Consider the following 21,591-nt stretch of genomic DNA (forward strand, 5'->3'; position numbering starts at 1 on the left):
CTTCAAAAACAATTCCCTCCCAACCCTTTCCTTTCTTTTTACGCTCGTCCTAAAATGATGGCATCTGACGCCTGATTCACCAATAAGTGATTTTCCCAACATTTTATCATCAGAATTTAGAGCAACTTTAAAAATCAGATCCCTCTTTTAGCTTCTTGAGGCCCATTTTCACGCGACACTGCTGTCTAAGATCTCTGCAGCTCGAAGCTTTAATTTGCACGGGATCGAGACACCCCTTGATGCCAGTTACCTTTTAAAGGCATTTTGAAAGGAAATCCTGGAGCCAATACAAACTAGCGGGGCCTGGCCAATCATAGCACTGCATTCCAAATGCTGCGAGCAATTGGAAATTAGAACTGTGAATATCAAAACATTCCCTTCCAGCTCTGGTTTACTCATTAATCTCCATTATCTCCCTCCAAAATCCCTGCTGCTCTAGCCCCAGACTCGCAGAGAAACAATCCATTATCATAACTAAATCAAGCTTTGACCGACTATCTACCAGGAAGGCGGTGCGCCAACTGAGACGAGCAAGGGGTGCAGTTTACGAACATGGAGATAAGGCGGTCAGATAAGCAGGTCAGCTCCGGAGGGAAGCAGCGGCAAGGGAAATTGTGCAGGTGAGGGACAGAGCAGGGAAGTTGGTGGTGGCTCCGGATCTGATTAACAAGGTTTTTGAGGAATTTTATGAGAGGTTGTACAGGTCAGAGCCACCCGGGGGAGACCGTGAGATGCAGGAATTTCTAGATGGGTTGGAGTACCCGAGGTTAGGGGAGGGGGACAGGGCTACATTAGAAGGAGCAATAGTGGAGTAGGAGATAAAGGATGCAATTGGGAGGATGCAGTCGGGGAAGGTGGCAGGGCCGGATGGGTTTCCGGTGGAATATTACAAAAAATTCAAGGATAAGCTGGCGCCCCTGATGGTGGGAATGTTTGAAGAGGTGATAGGGAAGGGGGTGTTGCCGCAAACTTTGGGGCAGGCATCGATTTCACTGTTGTTAAAAAAAAGAAGGATCCGACGGAGTGTGGGTCGTATCGGCCCATATCACTTCTGAATGTGGACGCAAAAGTGTTGGCGAAGGTACTGGCGGGTAGGCTGGAGGAGTGCCTCCCGAAGGTGATAGGTGAGGATCAGACGGGGTTCGTGAGAGGGAGGCAGCTCTTTTCGAACATTAGGAGGGGTTTGAACGTCGTTATGGCACCGGCAGAGGGGAAGGAAACAGAGGTGGTTGTGGCATTGGACACGGAGAAGGCGTTCGACCGGGTAGAATGGGGGTACTTGATGGCAGTTCTGGAGCGGTTTGGGATTGGACAAAGATTTGTGAACTGGGTAAAGCTACTATATAAGGAGCTGAGGGCGAGTGTCCGCACAAACAACATCAGCTCGAGATACTTTTCTCTCCACCGTGGGACTAGGCAGGGATGTCCTATGTCCCCCCTGCTGTTTGCACTCGCAATTGAGCCGTTGGCCATCGCATTAAGAAGTTTGGGGGTATGGAAAGGAATAGTGCAGGGAGGGGATAGAGCACAGGGTGTCCTTATATGCCGATGACTTGCTGTTATCGGGGGCTACGCAGGTACAACATTTCTAATTTGGTGGGGAGAGTGAAAGCAGATCTGGCAAGGTGGGATGGTCTCCCTCTGTCACTGGCGGGTCGGGTACAGGCGGTTAAAATGTACGTGTTGCCGCGATTTCTGCTTATTTTTCAATGCCTGCCGATTTTCCTGCCAAAGGTTTTTTCAGAGAGATTGAGGGAAGGATTTCGTCGTTCATATGGGGAGGGAAGGTGGCCAGAATTAGAAAGGTGCTACTACAGAGGGGAAGGCAGGCAGGGGGTTTGGGTCTTCCGAACCTGATGTATTACTACTGGGCGGCGAATGTGGAGAAGGTGCAGAGCTGGGTAAGAGGGTTCCCAGTGGGTCAGAATGGAGGAGAGTTTGTGCAGGGGGCCGGGATTGAAAGCACTAGCAACAGCGCCACTCCCGATAGCCCCGGGGAAGTACTCAGGGAGTCGGGTAATAATAGCTTCATTGAGAATTTGGAGGCAGTTTTGCCAACAATTCGGGTTGGGGGCAGGGTCAAGGGAAATGCCGATTCGGAAGAACCACAGATTTGAGCCAGGGAGGTGGGATGGAGAAGGAGGAGAAGGGGATTAAGACACTAAAAGATTTGTTTCTTAGGGGTCGGTTTGCAGGATTGAAGGAGCTGGAAGCGAAGTATGGGCTAGAGCAGGGGGAAATGTTTAGATACATGCAGGTTCGAGATTTTGCCAGAAAGGAGATGCAGAACTTCCCAGAGGAGCCAGCCTCCACATTGCTGGAGGAGGTGCTGATGACAGGGGGACTGGAGAAGTGGGCAGTGTCAGCGGTTTACGGAGCTATTTTGGAAGAGGAGAAGGCACCACTGGAAGGGATCAAAGCAAAGTGGGAGTAAGAGTTGGGAGAGGATATGGAGGAGGGGTTCTGGTGTGAGGTGCTCCGGGGAGTGAATGCCTCCACCTCGTGCGCGAGGTTGTGGTTGATACAGCTGAAGGTGGTACATAGAGCACACCTCACAAGGGTGAGGATGAGCCGATTCTTTGACGGAGTAGAAGATGTGTGTGAACGTTGCGCCCGGGGGGGGGGGGGGTCCTGATAGGTTGGAGAGCAACCTCTCCACCCTGTGCCCTGGCGTGGCGGGGGGACCTGTTGGAATTCCTGACTCTGGAGAAGGTTAGGTTTGAACTGAGGGGAAGGATGGAGGGGTTCTACAATTCATGGGCATTATTCATTATGCATTTTCGAGAAATGGATAACATCGAACATTAGTTTTGGGGGGCGGGGGGAGAGAAGAGGGGGGCTGTGTGTGTTAATGGTGACTATGGGTGATTCCTGATTCCTTTTTGTCGTTTGTTTATGTGAACATGCGGGCTAATGTTTGGGGTTTGGTGATGGGATCGTTGTTATTGATATGGGGATTGACATATTTGTTACTGATTATTGTTTATTACGAATTATCGTTTACTGTTGGTGGGTGTAAAATTGGGAGAAAATGCGAAAAATGAGGAGAATAAAGAATTTTTTTTGTTTGTTTTTTTAAATCATAACTAAATCACATCTGTAATAACAAGAGCAAAGTTGAACAGCGCTCAAATTTCTTTTAAAAGCACGAGATCCAATGCCGTCATCTTCTTCTGTCCAGTCGATTTGCTGGCAAAACCCTCGTTCCCCAGGTACAAGTCACCAGGCCGCATTCCCGTTACTGACCCCAATCTCCTTCTCACATGAAACAAATTTAAAAGCAGGCTGGGATCGGGCCCAATCGGAGGGTAGATTGGCCTCCAAACAAAATACTTCCTGCACAGGCCATTCGCCCCATCGAGGACTGTGCCAGCTCTCTGAAATTAGTCCAATTCCCCAATAGCTCCTGTAAAATTCTCCTTTTCCAGTGTATGTCCAATTTAGTTTTGAATGTTGTTACTGAATCTGATTCCATCACTCTTTCAGGCAATGCATTCCAGATCATAACCCCCGCTGCATTCAAACGAGTCTCACCATCACTCTCGCTCTTTGGTCAATATTCTGAAATCAGTGTCCTCCGGTTGCCGAACCTCCTGCCAGAAGGAGCAGTTTCTCCCGGGTTGCTCTGTTCAGACACCTCATGACTTTGAGCAACCCGATTATATCTTCCCTTAACTCTCTCTGCTTTTAGGAACTTCTTAAATCTTTCCATTGAAGTGAAGCCCCTCACTCACCGGCATCGTTCTGGTAAATCGGATCAGCGCCCATTCGCCCGGCTCCCTAAAGTGCGTTGCCCAGAACTGAACGCACGACTGAAATCTAACTGAAGCTCAACTCCGATGGGGGTCAAAGCCAGTTAGGATCGACCTCCATGAATCACAAATCGAAACCCCAATACCTTTCTGCTCACTGCACAACGGGTAAGTTAAGAGCGGAACAATAAGGCCGCGGTGCCTGTCGGGGAGATACATCTTAGTGGGCAGCACGGTAGCACAGTTGCGTCACAGCTCCAGGGTCCCAGGTTCGATTCCCGGCTTGCGTCACTGGCTGTACGGAGTCTGCACGTTCTCCCCGTGTCTGCGTGTGGGTTTCCTCCGGGTGCTCCGGTTTTCTCCCACAGTCCAAAGATGTGCAGGTTAGGTGGATTCGCCATGATAAATTGGCCTTACTGTCCAAAAAGGTTGCATGGGGTGACTGAGTAACGGGGTTATGGGGATAGGGTGGAGGCGTGGCCTTAAGTGGGGTGCTCTTTCCAAGGGCCGGTGCAGACTCGATGGGCCGAATGGCCTCCTTCTGCACTTATGATTTTATGATATCCTATTTTTAGGTCACACCCTGAATATCACAAGGGAGAAATCTAAACTTGTTACTGTCGCTCAGCTGTCTATTTGTGCCTTCTATACTTCAGTTAAATTAGCTAGTTAAACATTTTGCTAGCAATGTCTAATGTCACATTGTAACGTTCAGGAGTTGTCTCTTCCCACTATTATCATTAATAACGCTGAGCCCATTAATCTGCCTGACGCCACTCATGGTGACTGCCCCTCTATTCTCAGCTTGCTTGCTTGTTTCAAACTCCAATTATGGGAACATTGAATGGCTGCAGCTCAGAAGGTGGCCATTTGGCTCATTATGTCTGTGCTTGCTCCTTTTGCCAATTGCTGTGGATCTGTGCCCTCTTAGTTTCTATCCTTCCACCAATGGGAACAGATTCTCTCCACTCTGTCTAGACCGCTGAATATCTCGATCAGATCTCCTCTCAGCCTTCTCTTCTCCAAGGAAAACCATCCCAACCTCTTTAATCTATCTGCGTCATTGAAGTTTCCTCATCCTTGGGACTATTTTTGTGAATCTTTTCTGCACGCTCTCGAATGCCTTCACATCCTTCCTGAAGTGTGGTGCCCTGAACTGGGTGCCAATACCTTAGTTGAGGCCGAACCGGTGTTTTAATGTGTAATTAAAATGAAGCAGCTTAAATGCAGCTCAAAGGAGTCTCAGTAACAACTGCATTAACATCAGAATAATTTCATACACCATCTCACATCAATGCGTCAGTCTAGGACATTTGAATGCTGCTGGGAAAAAATGACTTCTTTTCTCAAAGCTTTCCTGCCTATCTCACATATGAGTAATGTGCTATATGAATTTCAGTGCCTGGGTGATGCTCGGTATGTACGCCATATGTCTTAAAAACTAGCGGATTGTATCAAACATGTCCCTTCTGCTGTAAGGTACAAACCGTATGCAGCCAGCCTATGCTTGCAAAACTCAAAACACAGTGTCCAACATTAGGTGTGATTCCATAATCAGGCAACGCTTTGTAAATAATCCTTAGTGTGCACAGTGAGAACCAATTTAAGATTGTCAGTCGGGCTCACAGTGTGGCACATTTGCATGTACTGGAAGCTACCTTTATTAATACACAGGGCCCTGTTCTTTGAAGACAGAAAGAGCATGTACACACATTGCGCCTGTTTCAGCTAAACAAAATAAGTGACAGCCACTCGCTGGCTCATTCCTCCGGGCAATGCCTTGATCAGAGTTGAGCTGCCTGATTTAATTTCAAACAATGCTTGGCAGCAAACTCTCAGCCACCATCCATGGACGTGCCTCCACCAATCAGAGCCCACTTGCTAACCAATCAGCATTCTCTTCTCATACAATACAAATTTGTTGATTTGGCTTGCATTGTATTCTTGTGAATGTCCCAGTGAGTGGAAATGAAATGTTTTGTCTAAATATATCTGGGGGGGTTTTCAGCAATACTCAAGTTCCATACCATGAAGCAGCTACAGCAATTCTTTCCCTCTACCTTTGTAGTTTCCCAGCCAACGGTGCAACTATTCCAAAGGTAGTGCATCCTCTGAGGTGCTGTTGATTGGAAGGAGCTCACCTCTGAGGTGCTATTGACTGGAAGAGGTTCAAGAGAAGGAATGTGCCTTCCTAATTTCCTACTGTCCATGTATAGGAGTACACAATGACCATTTGCTACTTTCCTACAACAGCATAATTCAAATCAACAACCCAGCCAGTGTCTCTTCATCCTATTAAGCTGCAGGCCAGAAGTGCTTTGGAGTGGGGCACCTTTCAATAAGGGCGCATCCAGAGAATCCCGACAGTGCAGGAGGACGAACATTTGGCTCATCAATTCCCACTGAGGGAGAATTCAGCATGTCCATTTCAATTAACAGCACGGCTTTCGGGACTTGTGGGTCGAAACCGGAGCACCCGGAGGAAACCCACGCAGACACGGAGAGAACGTGCAGACGCTGCATAGAGAGTGACCCAAGCCGGAATCGAGGTTAAGCTCATCCACCTAACTGCACATCGTTCGACTGTGGGAGGAAACCGGAGCACTCGGAGGAAACCCACGCGGACACCGGGAGAGCGCGCAGACTCTGCACAGCCACTCACCCAAGGCCATCTAACCCAGGTCCCTGGATCTGTGAGGCAGAAGTGCTAACCACTGTGCACTTCCACTATTCCACTACTCTGCAACTTTTCATTTCAAGAACCACATGCAGGAGGAAGAAAATAAGCACGACAAGCAATACTTTCCAACCCGCTTCAAGATATTTCCAATCAGACATTAAATCTAGGCTCTGTCTGCCCCTTCAAGTGGATGTAAAAATCCCATGGCACCATTTCACCAAAGGGGAATTCACCCTGGTGCCTTCGCTAATAACTATCCCTCGCCCAATGAATCGAAACAGATGTCACCTTAAATAAAAACAAAAAAATGCTGAAAATGCTCAGCAGATCCAGCAGCATCTGTGGGGGAATGTTTCAAGTCGATAACCTTACCTTAGAATCTGTGGGTTTTTCAAAAATCATCTTGTTTTATGTGGGACTTTGCACAAATTAGCTGCGGTATTGCCTATATTATAATAGTATCGACACGTCACAATGAAGTACTTAGTTGCTGTCAAGTGCCTTGGGGCTTCCTGAGGTTTTGAAACACGCTTTGTAAATTCAATTTTTTTTTTCTTCAATTCGAAAAATATAAACTGCGGCATGGTAGTGCAGTGGTTAGCACTGTTGCTTCACAGCGCCAGGTTCGATTCCCGGCTTGGGTCACTGTCTGTGCGGAGTCTGCACGTTCTCCCAGTGTCTGCGTGGGTTTCCTGAGGGCGGTCCGGTTTCCTCCCACAAGTCCCAAAAGACGTGCTTATTAGGTAATGTGGACATTCTGAATTTTCCCTCTGTGTACCCGAACACGAGCTGGAACGTGGCGACTAGGGGATTTTTACAGTAACTTCATTGCAGTGTTAATGTAAGCCTACTTGTGACAATAAAGATTATAAAATAGCAGTGGCTAGAGCAGGTTTCTAACTTTTGTCTTCATCGGGAGGTTTTGCACTAAAGCTTACTCATTTCAGCAGCTGGTGAGGAACAAACATGGTTCAAGCTCCGCCTGAGCCACATGCCTGCAGTGCTGCACACTTGCAACCTTCCCGTGTTCCTGTTCTGCACCCGTCTCTCAGCTCATTACATGTGCACTGGTGTTTAAAAGAAATGCAATCCTCTCTTTCGATTCACTTCCTATACTACTCCAGTCCGGCACGAGTCACATCAAAGGGGATGGGCATCACAAACATAGCCCAACTAAGGCCGCTTTAACTAAAGGAACAACAGGAATCTTTAAGCTGAGAATTAGCAGTACAAATATGGGATTGCTTGGTTTTAATCAAATCCATGATGGGATAGCCAGACCATTTGGAGACCATATTCAAGATGGCCACTCGAATAACGGTCAATAAGATTCAGTGTCCCGTATATAAACTCCAAAAAGGAGATCTTCTTGCACATTGGTTAGAGGAGCTCCGAGTATCAAGCTACTAAAACGTTTATCATTTTTAAACAATGCAGTATAATTTGCCATATTTTTTAATGTCAGGAAGCCACAATCTGCTTGACTGTGGTTCCAGCCTCACCTCCCAGATCACATATTACAGGTTCTTTCATTCAAGCAAAAACTCAGATCGCCACAAAGCTTATGCATATATGTATATATATATATACACACACACATATATATGATCTTCTTACCATCTTCAGTTTCCTGCCATACAATCCCTTCGAGATTGACACTTGTCCCTGGTTCGCAAGGGCCTAGGCACTCGGGCTCTGTCTCGAGTCCAACATCGCAGGTATTGACCGCGATCGAGCGGGTGCGGACCATGATCTGCTCCACTGGGGATGCAACACCGCTGTTGATGGGAGGCAGAAGATGAAGGGGTGGAGGGGCTGGAGTGGAGGCAGGGGAATCCATCTGCTGGGGGTAAGAAGAGTTAAACAAGCGTTAATCGCAAGGAATCGCTTCAGTGTCATTTCTGCACCAGCTCAGACTGAAAGGTTTCCAAAGCTACAAATAAAATAACTATCCTATCTGTAAAATGCAGCCAGGTGGGAAATAAATATGAAAAACTGCTATCAGTTGACAGTTTCATGGTGGGTCGCCCTGCAGCTACAGTAGTAGAACACTGATCTCACAATGAAGAGGTTAGGAAGATTTACTAACATTCACACTTAGCCTTCCATTGTTAAATGGTTTCATCAATCAATATCATGTCTTCCATGAAAAGGTTTACAGAAACATTTGAAGAATACACTACATCACCCCACCCAGAGGCAGCCAAATCAGACTCAAAGGAACAGGCTTCAGGTTGGCACCCACCCAGCACTATCCGGGAGTCTCCAGGAAGTGCAGATTACTCTACTGGCCACTTCTGAATGCAACCTCAGAAATGAAATGATAGGGGTTTCCAAGTGTGTTTTTAAAAAACATTTATTGGGTTTAATAATGCTGGAGCTGTGGGAGAAAATAAGGCTGTTCAATTGGATGATTCTGAACTTAGAATCCCTACAGTGCAGGGGGCGGCCATTCGGCCCATCGAATTTACACCAACCCTCCGAAGGAGCACCCTATCTAGGCCCACTCAGGGGCAATGTAGCGTGGCCAATCCACTTAACCCGCACATCTTTGGACAGTGGGAGGAAACCGGAGCATCTGGGAAGAACGTGCAAACTGCAAGACAGGCAGTAACCCAAGGCCGGAATTGAACCCGGAGGCCTGGCTCTGTGAAGCAGCAGTGCTAACCACTGTGCTGCCGTGCCAACTTGTCAGATAACAAAACATCCATTCACTTTCCAATTGGTCCAGGAAGGTGCTGAGCCATTGCATGGATATGGCTGGCAACCGATGCCTGGATCATGTGGGCCGGGCAGTTAGAGGTCTTGTGATGCAACCTCCAATGCTAACATGCCCACTCATTCAACAATGGGAAGTAGCGCGGTCGAGTTAGATTCTCACATCATAGAAGTGGGCAGCACGGTAGCATTGTGGATAGCACAATTGCTTCACAGCTCCAGGGTCCCAGGTTTGATTCCGGCTTGGGTCACTGTCTGTGCGGAGTCTGCACATCCTCCCCGTGTGCGCGTGGGTTTCCTCCGGGTGCTCCGGTTTCCTCCCACAGTCCAAAGATGTGCAGGTTAGGTGGATCGGCCATGATAAATTGCCCTGTGTCCAAAATTGCCCTTAGTGTTGGGTTATGGGGATAGGGTGGAGGTGTTGACCTTGGGTAGGGTGCTCTTTCCAAGAGCTGGTGCGGACTCGATGGGCCGAATGGCCTCCTTCTGCACTGTAAATTCTATGAACGACAGAATGGCCCACCTTGCCTCTTCTGGGATAGAGCTATCCAAATGGTCCTAACTCCACCGTCCTCTTCTCATGGCCTGTAAATTTCTCTCCAAGTATTCATCCAGTTCCTATTTAAAAATTACTAAAGAATCGGCTTCCAACTTTTCAGGCATTGCATTCCAAACCATTAAAAATATCGGAGTAAAAATAAATGTAACCTTCGGGTTTTTTGCTAATCATCTTAAATCTGCGTCCTTTAGTTATTGATCATACTGTCACTGGAGGCAGTTTTTCCTGATTAACTCTTACCAAAGCGGTCCATGATGTCAAATGTCTCAGAGTTAGCAGGAAGGGATCACACTCTGAACTCTATGGCAGAATTAACCATTGTTCAATCATTCTACCTTCTTGCTCAGGAGTCATTTGACCTTTCTACCCCATGAAATTGTTGATGAAATCGACTCCAATTACACCCCTTCTATGAAACAATTATATTGAATAACATGGTGCACTCAGACAGAAGTCTTCTTCTACAAAAAAGGAAATCTTGTGCAGATTATCTGGGGTGCAAATATTGAATCTTTCCCCAAATTTATTATCACCGTGTCCACATGGTACAACGTGCAGAACATGTCAACGTGGGCTGAGGCAGTCACCGTCAGCACAGGGCATAAATAACTCATGGGATACCTCCCTGTCAAATCAACAATATTGCACAATGCTGTTAAAGTAAAATTTGCACACTCTTTGTTTAATTATAGAATCATAGAATTTACAGTACAGAAAGGGGCCATTCGGCCCATCGAGGCTGCACCGGCCCTTGGAAAGAGCACCTAGTTCAGCCCACAGCTCCACCCTATCTCCCAGTAGCTCTACCTAACCTTTTTGGACACTAAGGGACAATTTAGCGTGGCCAATCCACCTAATCTGCACATCTTTGGACTGTGGGAGGAAACCGGAGCACCCGGAGGAAATCCACGCAGACACGGGGAGAGCGTGCAGACTCCTCTGCACAGACAGTGACCCAAGTCGGGAATCGAACCTGGGACCCTGGAGCTGTGAAGCGACAGTGCTAACCACTGTGCCGCTCTTGAAAGTAATGGGATCACCTCTATAGTGCTCACAGATTAACTCTGCATTATCATCATTGCTGCTCTTAATATCCATGACCCAAGGTGCATACGTGTTGGACGATATTTGTAACCAGTTGTGAACAATGGAACTGATCATTTTTCTTTGCGATTGGTGAATGAATTGCCAATCTTGCAAGGGGAAAAATATCACCCATGATTGAGGGGGAGGATTAAACTGGGGGAGGGTAAAGTGGGGGGAGGAATAAGGGGCTTGGAAACAGGAGAAGCATCAGAGCCCATATTTCCCTCCCTGGCGCTGCTCACTACTACATAGCCACGGCAAACAGAAAAGATGCATTTAAGGGGAAGCGAGATGAGCCATTGCCGACAACTGTCCCTTGATTCGAGGTGATGTTGACTGAAGGTCGGGGCTTTGGAAAAAAGAATAGAGGCATGGACTATTTTCTAAACGGTGACAAAATCCATAATGCTGAAGTGCAAAGGGACTTGGGAGTCCTAGTCCAGGATTCTCTAAAGGTAAACTTGCAGGTTGAGTCCGTAATTAAGAAAGCAAATGCAATGTTGTCATTTATCTCAAGAGGCTTGGAATATAAAAGCAGGGATGTACTTCTGAAGCTTTATAAAGCATTAGTTAGGCCCCATTTAGAATACTGTGAGCAATTTTGGGCCCCACACCTCAGGAAGGACATTCTGGCACTGGAGCGGGTCCAGCGGAGATTCACACGGATGATCCCAGGAATGGTAGGCCTAACATACGATGAACGGCTGAGGATCCTGGGATTATATTCATTGGAGTTTAGGAGGTTGAGGGGAGATCTAATAGAAACTTACAAGATAATGAATGGCTTAGATAGGGTGGACGTAGGGAAGTTGTTTCCATTAGCAGGGGAGACTAGGACCCGGGGGCACAGCCTTAGAATAAAAGGGAGTCACTTTAGAACAGAGATGAGGAGAAATTTCTTCAGCCAGAGAGTGGTGGGTCTGTGGAATTCATTGCCACAGAGGGCGGTGGAGGCCGGGACGTTGAGCGTCTTTAAGACAGAAGTTGATAAATTCTTGATTTCTCGAGGAATTAAGGGCTATGGAGAGAGAGCGGGTAAATGGAGTTGAAATCAGCCATGATTGAATGGTGGAGTGGACTCGATGGGCCGAATGGCCTTACTTCCGCTCCTATGTCTTATGGTCTTATGGCTTTCTGCCATTGGTCGCCATGTGACTGAATAGGCCGAGTGGCAGCCTGCAGTTCTGTGGGTATATGGTGCAGGATAATCCCCTGTGTCAGGGGGATCTGGATTGTGGGGTTTGCTTCCGTTTCTTTCCTTCTCCGCAGGGAGCCCCGCCTCATCATTAAGACGGTGAGACTCAGTTGCCGTCCTTCTGAACGAACGGTAGAAAGTTCCTCCCGATTATTAATGTCAATGTCGCTGGGATTCAGAGAGAGCTTCAGAGAGTTTTCTTCCTCCTCCCTGAACATTGGCTGTTCAAGAGTTGAGAAAACGGGATCTGGTTGGGGAGACGGTTTTCCAGCCATCTGGACAGTGTCCAGAGCATCAATGCAGATTTTGCAGCTTTTACCTGAATAGTACACAAGGTACGTACACGAGGGAAACGGGAATAAAAGGATATGCTGGTTTAGATGGAGGTGGAGGTTCACATACAGTGCAAACACTAACCGGTTAGCCCTGATGGATCGAATGCCCTGTTCCTGTGCTGTGAAATCCGTGGCCTATATCAGTCAGCATAAATGCCACAATGTTAATTCATTAGGGCAGCACGGTAGCATTGTGGATAGCACAACTGCTTCACAGCTCCAGGGTCCCAGGTTCGATTCAAGCTTGGGTCACTGTCTGTGCGGAGTCTGCACATCCTCCCCGTGTCTGCGTGGGTTTCCTCCGGGTGCTCCGGTTTCCTCCCACAGTCCAAAGATGTGCAGGTTAGGTGGATTGGCCATGATAAATTGCCCTTAGTGTTGGGTAGAGGTGTTGACCTTGGGTAGGGTGCTCTTTCCAAGAGCCGGTGCAGACTCGATGGGCTGAATGGCCTCCTTCTGCACTGTAAATTCTATGATATTCTATGTTAAAATCCCGAATGCTCAGACTGAAATCCAGAAATTCGCAAAGAGAAGCTGGCTAGTTAGCTTCTAGCTGCTCTGAACAGAAGGCCGGTCTCAAGGCATGTCACCCATTCCATATTAGACTGGTTTCGTTCAGTTTGTGATGCAGAGAGAGGTCAACAGCGCAGGTTTCCCGTACCGGCTGAGGTAATCCATGAAGGCCCCGCCTTCTGAACCTTGCCCCTCGCCTGAGGTGTGGCGATCCCCAGGTTAAATCACCCACTAGCCAGCTCGCCCCCTCGAAGATGAGTAGCCTGTGGTCATCTGGGACTATGGCAACTTGACTTTTTTTATTAGACCTCACCAAGAGGCAACTGTTGATTTGAGATGGTCATTGCTGTCGACTCATTTTATTTCCATGACGATTAGAAACAAATGAACTGGAGAAATGGAGCAGGAAATTTATTGACACTGGCCTTCCAGATCTGGAGTGGGTAGCTTGGGAGATGGATAAAGAACTGGGACACTGGTGGGTGCTTTCCTGAGCCTGAGGCCAGTGTTGGACAGAGGAGAGAGAGATTGATGCCAACACTAGGTGGCCAAGAATAGGAAAAGTTAATTCTGTAGCACTATTACTCCTCACCTTAATGGGAACAAAACAATATTAAACAAATTCTTCAAATTGCCAAAAAACGATACAAACTCCATATCTCAGAAAACATGGGCAGTCATTGGCTTCAAAGATTTCCCACCCATATCCCAAGGCATCAGCCATGTGTGATCGAGATGTTTGCAGACTATTTGACTGCGGGAAACCTCACAACCACATCTAATTCAGTCCTCATCAGAGGTACACACATAGCAGAGAGCAGTAGATTCAGGGACCGGAACCCTAACTGTCTTAACCCGCTGAAGCATCAGGGTGGTTGGTGTCTTTATTACAGGGCGAACACTGAATAATTTCATGCAGTCAGCTACACCAGGCATTGTCAAACTTGGGGGGGGGGGGGCGGGGCGGGTGGGTCGCGGGCGGGTGTCGGGAGAGTCGCTGAGCCGTCCATCGTGGCGCTCCCGATTGCGCAAATCTGCGCACAACAGCCACAGCAGCCGGCTGTTAGAAATGGCGATTGCAAGCGGCCTTCAAAATGGCCACGAACATGTAAAAAAAATGCGGCCGCACTGCGCATGCGTGCTAGATCGTCGGCACGCACGCGCAGTGCGGCCGCTTTTTGTTTTTCAAACGGTCGCAGCTTTTTGTTTTACAAGTTCGGGGAGGAATTATTCATTTATTTTATTCTTTTTTTTTTACAAGTTCGGGGGGGTTTATTGGATAAAATGTTACTGGAAAAAATGCAGAACTTTGGACAGATGGAGACTCCATACTTTCCGACACCGGAAGGCTTCACCTTCATCCAACAGGTTCCATTGGAGGAGCGTGTACGAGGGCCAAAGGGACCCAGAACCATTTCCTCCATTTTTATCAGCAGCAAACAAGGTAAGAGAAAATGGTGGGTCGCGCAGGTCAGCCGGCGTGGGTCGCGAAGGTCGGCTGGCGCAGGTCGTGAAGGTCAGCCAGCGTGGGTCGCGAAGATTGTCCGGTTGGTAAAAATGGGTCCCCGGAAAAAAGTTTGAAGAACACGGAGCTACACTCCCTGTAAAAGAGAAAGTGTATTCTGCTGACTTTGTCTACCCATCATAAATGGCTATATTTCCAGCAGTTATAGAATCTCAGACTTGCAGTGTTACTACTGTGTTTTGTGTGCTAACACAGTCAGACAGTCATTCTGTAGACTACACATCCTTGTTACACTATACAGAGTTCAATGTGTGTCTGAAATAAAATCAGCGAGCTCCATTTTCGGCTGTCCCAAGGGGCCCCCGCATTGCTGAAAGAGCACTCCCTGTTCAGGTTCTGTAGCAGCACAATCTGAGGAATTCTGCACCTTGAATGACCCAGTCAGACAGACCGGATCTGTTTTCTACATTATGTAAATGCGAGCTATTTATGTTGCGTGAAGTCTGCAGATCTGAGCTTCGATAAGTCCGAGTGCCTTGTTTCTCGAGAAGTGTCCATCCCTGACTGCAGCCCAAATCCGCCACGCAATAAAGTGCATTCACATGTCAAGTGACAATGAGAAATACAGACATGGTGTCCACCCACAGACTCCTCTCGCTGACCCCAACCCTTCGAAGACTCACTCATCTCAGCTCATAAGTGGGGGTTACTGGGTAAGTGGGGGTTACTGGGTTACGGGGATAAGGTAGATACGTGGGCTTCAGTAGGGTGCTCTTTGTAAGGGCCGGTGCAAACTCGATGGGCCGAATGGCCTCCTTCTGCACTGTAAATTCTATGATTCTATAACATGGATGATGCCAGAGGACAACTACGACGTGCGGGTCTGTGTCAAAGGCTGAGTTTGAAAATTCAGGGGCAGAATGAAGTAGTGCCCACAAAATCCGTGAACAATGCACCAGCAGAGGTAGCCGAGGAAGGAGAGTTACCCTGTCTATACCTGTAAAGTGACAAAGCAGATTCACCCCCAACACTGGCATCTCCTCTAAGGCATGATCATCATGGATTCTTTGTGAATATTGTGCATTGAGTGAAACTGCCCTCTAGGCTCATTTACAGCACAGTACAGGCCCTTCAGCCCACGATGTTATGTCGACCATTTATCCTAATCTAAGATCAACCTAACCTCCACCCCTTCAATTTACTGCTGTCCATGTACCTGTCCAAGGGTCGCTTAAATGCCCCTAATGACTCTGACTCCACCACCTCTGCTGGCAGTGCATTCCACACACCCACCACTCTCTGTGTAAAGAACCTACCTCTGACATCTCCCCTACACCTTCCTCCAATCACCTCAAAATTATGTCCCCTCGTGACAGCCATTTCCACCCTGGGGAAAAGTCTCTATCCATGCCTCGCATCACAGCAAGCTCTCAACCATCAGATCCCAGGAAAGCCAGACAGCCATATGTATGCCAGCTGCTATCGGGTAGCTGTCCAAGCTCAGTGTTGGAAAGAAAGTTTCTGACAAAAAGGATGGTTAACAAAATTGAGGCTCATGGTTCGTGGACAATTTGGAGTTTTTTTTAAAAAGCTGGTATAATGACAGAAAACAAGGAGTCACGGTAATTTTCCAGGCTGGAGGGTGGTAGAAAGTGGTGCTGCCCAAGGCTCAGTGATGGAAGCACTACATCGTTTTGACTGTCACGATCCCATAAATACAGATAACATTTTAAAAAGAAATTTGAACATCCAGTAAAAGGATCACACAACAGGCTTTCCTGCTTTGAGACATTTACTGCAACATTGGCTAAACACTATTCAGCAGGCGACCTGTAGTTTAAGTTAAGGAAAAAACTCCCATTAACTTTTAAAACAACCAAAAATCCTCCTCCATGGTTATATTTTACTCTGTCCCTCAAGTGAACAAGCGATGCCTCCCCCTAGCCAACGCTAGGTGAATCTGCCAGCTTTGTATGAATCCTTGTCCACTTGGTCTCTTCAACCCAAGCTTGCATTGAAACCTGCATTCTGAGTGGCGAACAAGAGAATTGCTGCCGATATCTCTCTGACAGACTGACCCTGTCTGTGAGGTTATTGATATTTTTAAAGAAACCTGCATACCAATCGTACAATTGTTTCCCATGGACTCTATCCCTCCCAAAGCCCATTCCATGGCAACATGAATCACATGGTTCTTGTGTAGAGGGGGAAATGCTGATGAGCCAACCTCTCGACCTCCAACTCCTTTCTATTAAATAGACAGTTTAAAGTAAAACCATTTTTAAAAATTACATTTTTTTTTTAAATTAATGTAGAATACCTAATTATTTTTTCCAATTAAGGGGTAATTTAGCATGACAAATTCACCTATCCTGCACATCTGTGTGTTGCGGGGGTGAAACCCACAGACAGGGGGAGAATGTGCAAACTCCACGCAGACAGTGACCCGGGGCCGGGATCGAACCTGGGTCTTCAGAGCCGTAGGCAGCAGTGCTAATTAAACTGACATTCCTAACCCTGCCCTGGAGAGACAACAGTCCAGCCAGTCAGCACAGCTGCATACGTTACTGTTACAGTGTGAATATCTTGCATCTTTCTCTTGCTAAAACAACATGGACCTCCCCGTCCACCCACCAAGTGAGCCAGGCAGAATTCAGAGCAGGTCTTATAATGCCCTTCCCTATTCCACTTTACCCTAAATTAAAGACACAGTCCAAAACAGAACTTTATATTTGTAACAACGTATATAAATGACTCAGATACTGGAATACAAAGTATAATTTCAAAACTTGCCAATGATATCAAACTTGACCACATGGCAAACAATGAGGATGATACAACATGACATTGATAGGTCAGTGGAATGGGCTGGAGATTTGAGAGAGGTGCACGAGATTATGATAGGTTTAAGCCAGAGAGATTAAAAATAAACGTACATTATTTGATGGTACACAGGCTAGGCGACTCTGATTTAAGGTTTTGAGCAAGAGATAGATGGGGGTGGGGGTGGGGAAAGAGAGAATATTTTTATGCAGTGAATTTTAACGACCTGGAACTCATTGCCTACGTAGAGTTGGGCAAGCACGGTAGCACAGTGGTTAGCACGGTTGCTTCACAGTGCCAGGGTCCCAGGTTTGATTCCGAGCTTGGGTCAATGTTTGTGCAGAGTCTGCACGTTCTCCCCGTGGCTGCGTGGGTTTCCTCCGGGTGCTCCGGTTTCTTCCCACAAGTCCTGAAAGACGTGCTTTTTAGGTGAATTGGACATTCTGAATTCTCCCTCAGTGTACCCGAACAGGTGCCGCAGTGTGGCGACTAGTGGCTTTTCACAGTAACTTCGCTGCAGTGCCAACGTAGACCTACTTCTGACAATAACGATTATTATTAAGACATGGAGACGATTCACAATTTCAAAAGGAAATTGGATGAGTATTTGAGGGAAGGACTGCTAGGATAGAATGAGGCAGGTTGGATTGCTCTACAGAGGGCCAGCATGGGCTCGATGGGCCAAATGGCCTGTTCCTGTGCCACACGGACTTTGTGACTGAAGTCGAAGTCAGAGATCAAGGTCACTAGCTCCAAGTGTAAAACTTCAAAATATGCTTAGGGGGGCGGAGAGGAGGTAAGAGAGCCGACAATGCTTCATTTCATATAAAGTGCATTTTTAAATGACAGTGCCCTTGTACACAAGATTAAAATCCACTCCATAACATCAGTGTTGTCCCAGAGTGCTCAAAGTCATGTATTATTATATAGTGAACCTGTACAACTAAAAATGCAATCCAGACAAAGTAGTTTTTTGGAAACTTGGGAGGAAGTCAATGGAAATAATACAGGGAGTGGGAAGGAACAATGTAGCAATCACAGAATGTTGCAATTGTCTGGGACAAATATGGCAACATTTTCACTTTCCCTGATTAGAGCTGGGATTAATGAAATGGGCTAGTGCCCAAAAACCTGCATTTATATAGCCGGTTTAATGTGGCAAAGTGTCCCAAAGAACTTCATAGCAGCATTATTTTTTAAAAATTTTAATTAAAAAACCATGTAAGGAGACACAAGGACAAATGACTAAACGCTTGTTCAAAGCGCTTTTAAAAAGGTCTCAAAGGGAAGGGAAGAGAGGTTTAGGGAGGGAATTTATGGTTAGTCCTTAGTGGTGAACACAGGGCCCCCAATGATGGAATGATTGAAATGGCAGAGGCCGGGATTGAAGGAGCAGGGGGATCTGAGACACGTTGTAGGGCGGCTGGGGCGGCACAGTGGTTAGCGCCTGGCCTCACAGCGCCAGGGACCCGGGCTCCATTCCAATTTTGGGCGACTGTCTGTGCGGAGTCTGCACGTCCTCCCCGTGTCTGCGTGGGTTTCCTCCGGGTGCTCCGGTTTCCTCCCACAATCCAAAGATGTGCCGGTTAGGTTGGGTTACAGGGAATAGGGTGGGAGTGGGCCTAGGTAGGGTGCTCTTTCGGAGGGTCGTGGTATAGCCTCTATGGGCCGAATGGCTTCCTTCTGCATTGTGGGGCTTCTATGGTTACAGAGTTGGAGGCAGGGCAAGGCCATGGATGTAAAACCAGCGTGAAATTATTAAAATTGAGGTATTGCCAGACCAAACAGGTCTTGCATGTCCACACAGTGGAAAGTTGTACATTATTATAAAACAATACTGCAGCAAACAAATGCTTCATTTTCATGGTTCACTGTACCCAACATAAATTTGTTGAATATTTGTAGCCTCAATTGAAAGTTTTAAATGGTGCACACAGTGGCCTACACAAACCTGCATCCAGTTAATGGCTTTGACACGTATGATTAAGACAAATTAAAGTCATAGCCTCAAGCTAACATATTTACTCCCATTCTGAGAGCCTTCAGTTATGGATCAAACCTAGCGAGGGTCTCCTGGAGCACCATGACACCAGCACGACTGAACAATTCACATCTGGTTCGGGTCCTGCATTGTCAGTAAGGCCATGGCAAAGGAGAATTGATTAGCTCTGGGGATATCTTCCACACGGGGCTCCTTCCACCTTACCACATCTCATCCCATCACCATAAACATTCATTCCTTTCACCCCAGGTACCTATTCAGCTTCAATTTAAATTAGAATTTTTTTTAGAATTAGAATTTACAGTGCAGAAGGGGGCCATTCGGCCCATCGAGTCTGCACCGGCCCTTACAAAGATCACCCTACTCAAGCCCATGTATCTACCCTATCCCCGTAACCCAGCAACCCCCACTTAACTTTTAGGACACTAAGGGCAATTTATCATGGCCAATCCATCTAACCCGCACATCTTTGGACTGTGGGAGGAAACCGGAGCACCCGGAGGAAACCCACGCACACACGGGGAGAATGTGCAGACTCCGCACAGACTGTGACCCAAGCCGGAATCAAACCTGGGACCCTGGAGCTGTGAAGCAATTGTGCTAACCACGATGCTACCGTGCTGCCCTATGGATCTACAGATCTACCCTAAATGGATCTACACGACGCTTCTCAACCACTCGGAGTCAACAGATTCCCACCTACTCCCCACTCTCTCAGTAAAGAGGCTTCTTCTGAATTTCCTGCTGGCTTAATTAGTGACGATCTTGTATGGGCAGCATGGTAGCACAGTGACTAGCACTGTTGCTTCACAATTCGGTTCGATTTCCGGCTTGTGTCACGATCTGTGCGGAGTCTGCACATTCTCCCCACGTCTGTGTGGGTTTCCTCCGGGCGCTCCGAAGTCCCGAAGACGTGCTTGTTAGGTGAATTGGACATTCTGAATTCTCCTTCCGTGTACCTGAACAGGCGCCAGAGTGTGGCGACTAGGGGCTTTTCACAGTAACTTCATTGCAGTGTTAATGTAAGCCTACTTGTGACAATAAAGATTGTTATTATTATTCACAGCCCCAGTTCGACTCCGCAAAGACACAAAGACAGCCGAAGGTGCATGTTGACTGCTGTACAGACACACATCATGCTGTCACCCAGAAACTGATGGGGGTCAGAGTGTGTTGACCAGGAGCAGGAATCTGGCCGAATGTTCCCTCGTTAACCCAAAAGATGGGCCCAGTTTGAACACTTTTCCTGCCCACCCCTGTGGAGATCGGATAGTTCTCAGCATTGCGCAGCCATTCAACTCGCATTGTCCTGGTTTGCCTCAGTCACATAACCACTGGTCCAGCAGGGGAGCCGACACAGCAAAGTCACAACAACTGGGAGTTTAGAGGGTTAAATTAAGAGGGTAGGTTGCATAAAATTAGTTTGTCTCCTCTCGGGGTTAAGGGGTTATCTAATAGAGAAGCAGGAAAAATATATGCATACGAAAGAAGCCAGATGGATCATACAATGGAAAACTAGGCTGAATTATAGACGGTACAGAGGGGCAGTGATAAAGCAAATACGAGAAGTAAATGTAGAGTAGATGGAGGCTGGCAGCCAACATAAAAGGGAATCCAAATGTTTTATCGGCATAGAAAGAGTAAAAATAATGATGTCGCCACATCCCAGAGGACCATAGGCTGCTCGCCCCTTCAGGAGCTAACTGGTGGTGGTTTAACCCGAGGATCACCACATTTCGGGTGAGGGACAAGGTTGCGAATCACCGCAGCCGATACAGGAATTGAGCCTGCACTGTTGGCGTCATTCCGCATCACGAGTCAGCCGTCCAGTCAACTGAGCTAAACGACTCGCCACAGGGTACGAGGAGGAGGGGGGCCGATTAGGATGGGATTTACAATTAGAGACAAGGAGACAATTGAGATAAAAGTCATTACGATTTCCTTTTGAAATCATTGATCCACAACCCTGGGGTTGCTGGCCGCTGCCCATCGCTGCAAAATCCTGCAAATGTCTTCTTTGCCCCTTGCATCCTTCTGTGGTTTGACCTTTTTCTCCTGGTCAGGATAGGCCAAGCAGGGCCCCTGTGCAAACAACCTTCACCACTGGGGCTTCAGTACAAACCCTTAATGCAAGGCAGCACGGTGGCGCAGCGGTTAAAACTGCTGCCTCACGGTGCCGAGGACCCGGGTTCGATCCCGGCTCCGGGTCACTGTCCGTGTGGAGTTCGCACAACCCCCACAACTCAAAAGATGTGCAGGGTAGGTGGATCAGCTATGCTAAATTGCAAGGCGGAGGTACTGTGGAGGAAGGCACAGGGGAGGAGGTATGAATATGGGGAAAAGGCGAGTCGCCAGTTGGCTCATCAATTGCGAAAGAGGGCAGCAGCGAGGGAGATAGGAGGAATTAGAGACGAAAGGGGAGACACGGTGCAAAGGGCAGGAAAGATAAATGAGGTGTTCAAG

The 21,591-nt window shown here is 47.4% G+C and overlaps 1 protein-coding gene across 9 annotated transcripts in view; it reads right to left on the minus strand.

Moving 5' to 3' along the window:
- Positions 1-21,591, minus strand: part of LOC140404459 (zinc finger protein 609-like) — a 244,241-nt gene that overhangs the window by 104,544 nt on the left and 118,106 nt on the right. For 5 of the 9 annotated variants that reach the window (XM_072493030.1, XM_072493027.1, XM_072493024.1 and 2 more), the window contains exon 3: positions 8,050-8,275. In XM_072493030.1, coding sequence (XP_072349131.1) covers positions 8,050-8,275 — 226 coding nt within the window. The remainder of the gene's footprint in view (positions 1-8,049; positions 8,276-21,591) is intronic. The other 4 variants (XM_072493031.1, XM_072493033.1, XM_072493028.1 and 1 more) reach the window with 1 other exon arrangement.

The sequence above is a fragment of the Scyliorhinus torazame genome, chromosome 30 (genome assembly GCF_047496885.1).
Source record: "Scyliorhinus torazame isolate Kashiwa2021f chromosome 30, sScyTor2.1, whole genome shotgun sequence".
NCBI lineage: Eukaryota > Metazoa > Chordata > Chondrichthyes > Carcharhiniformes > Scyliorhinidae > Scyliorhinus > Scyliorhinus torazame.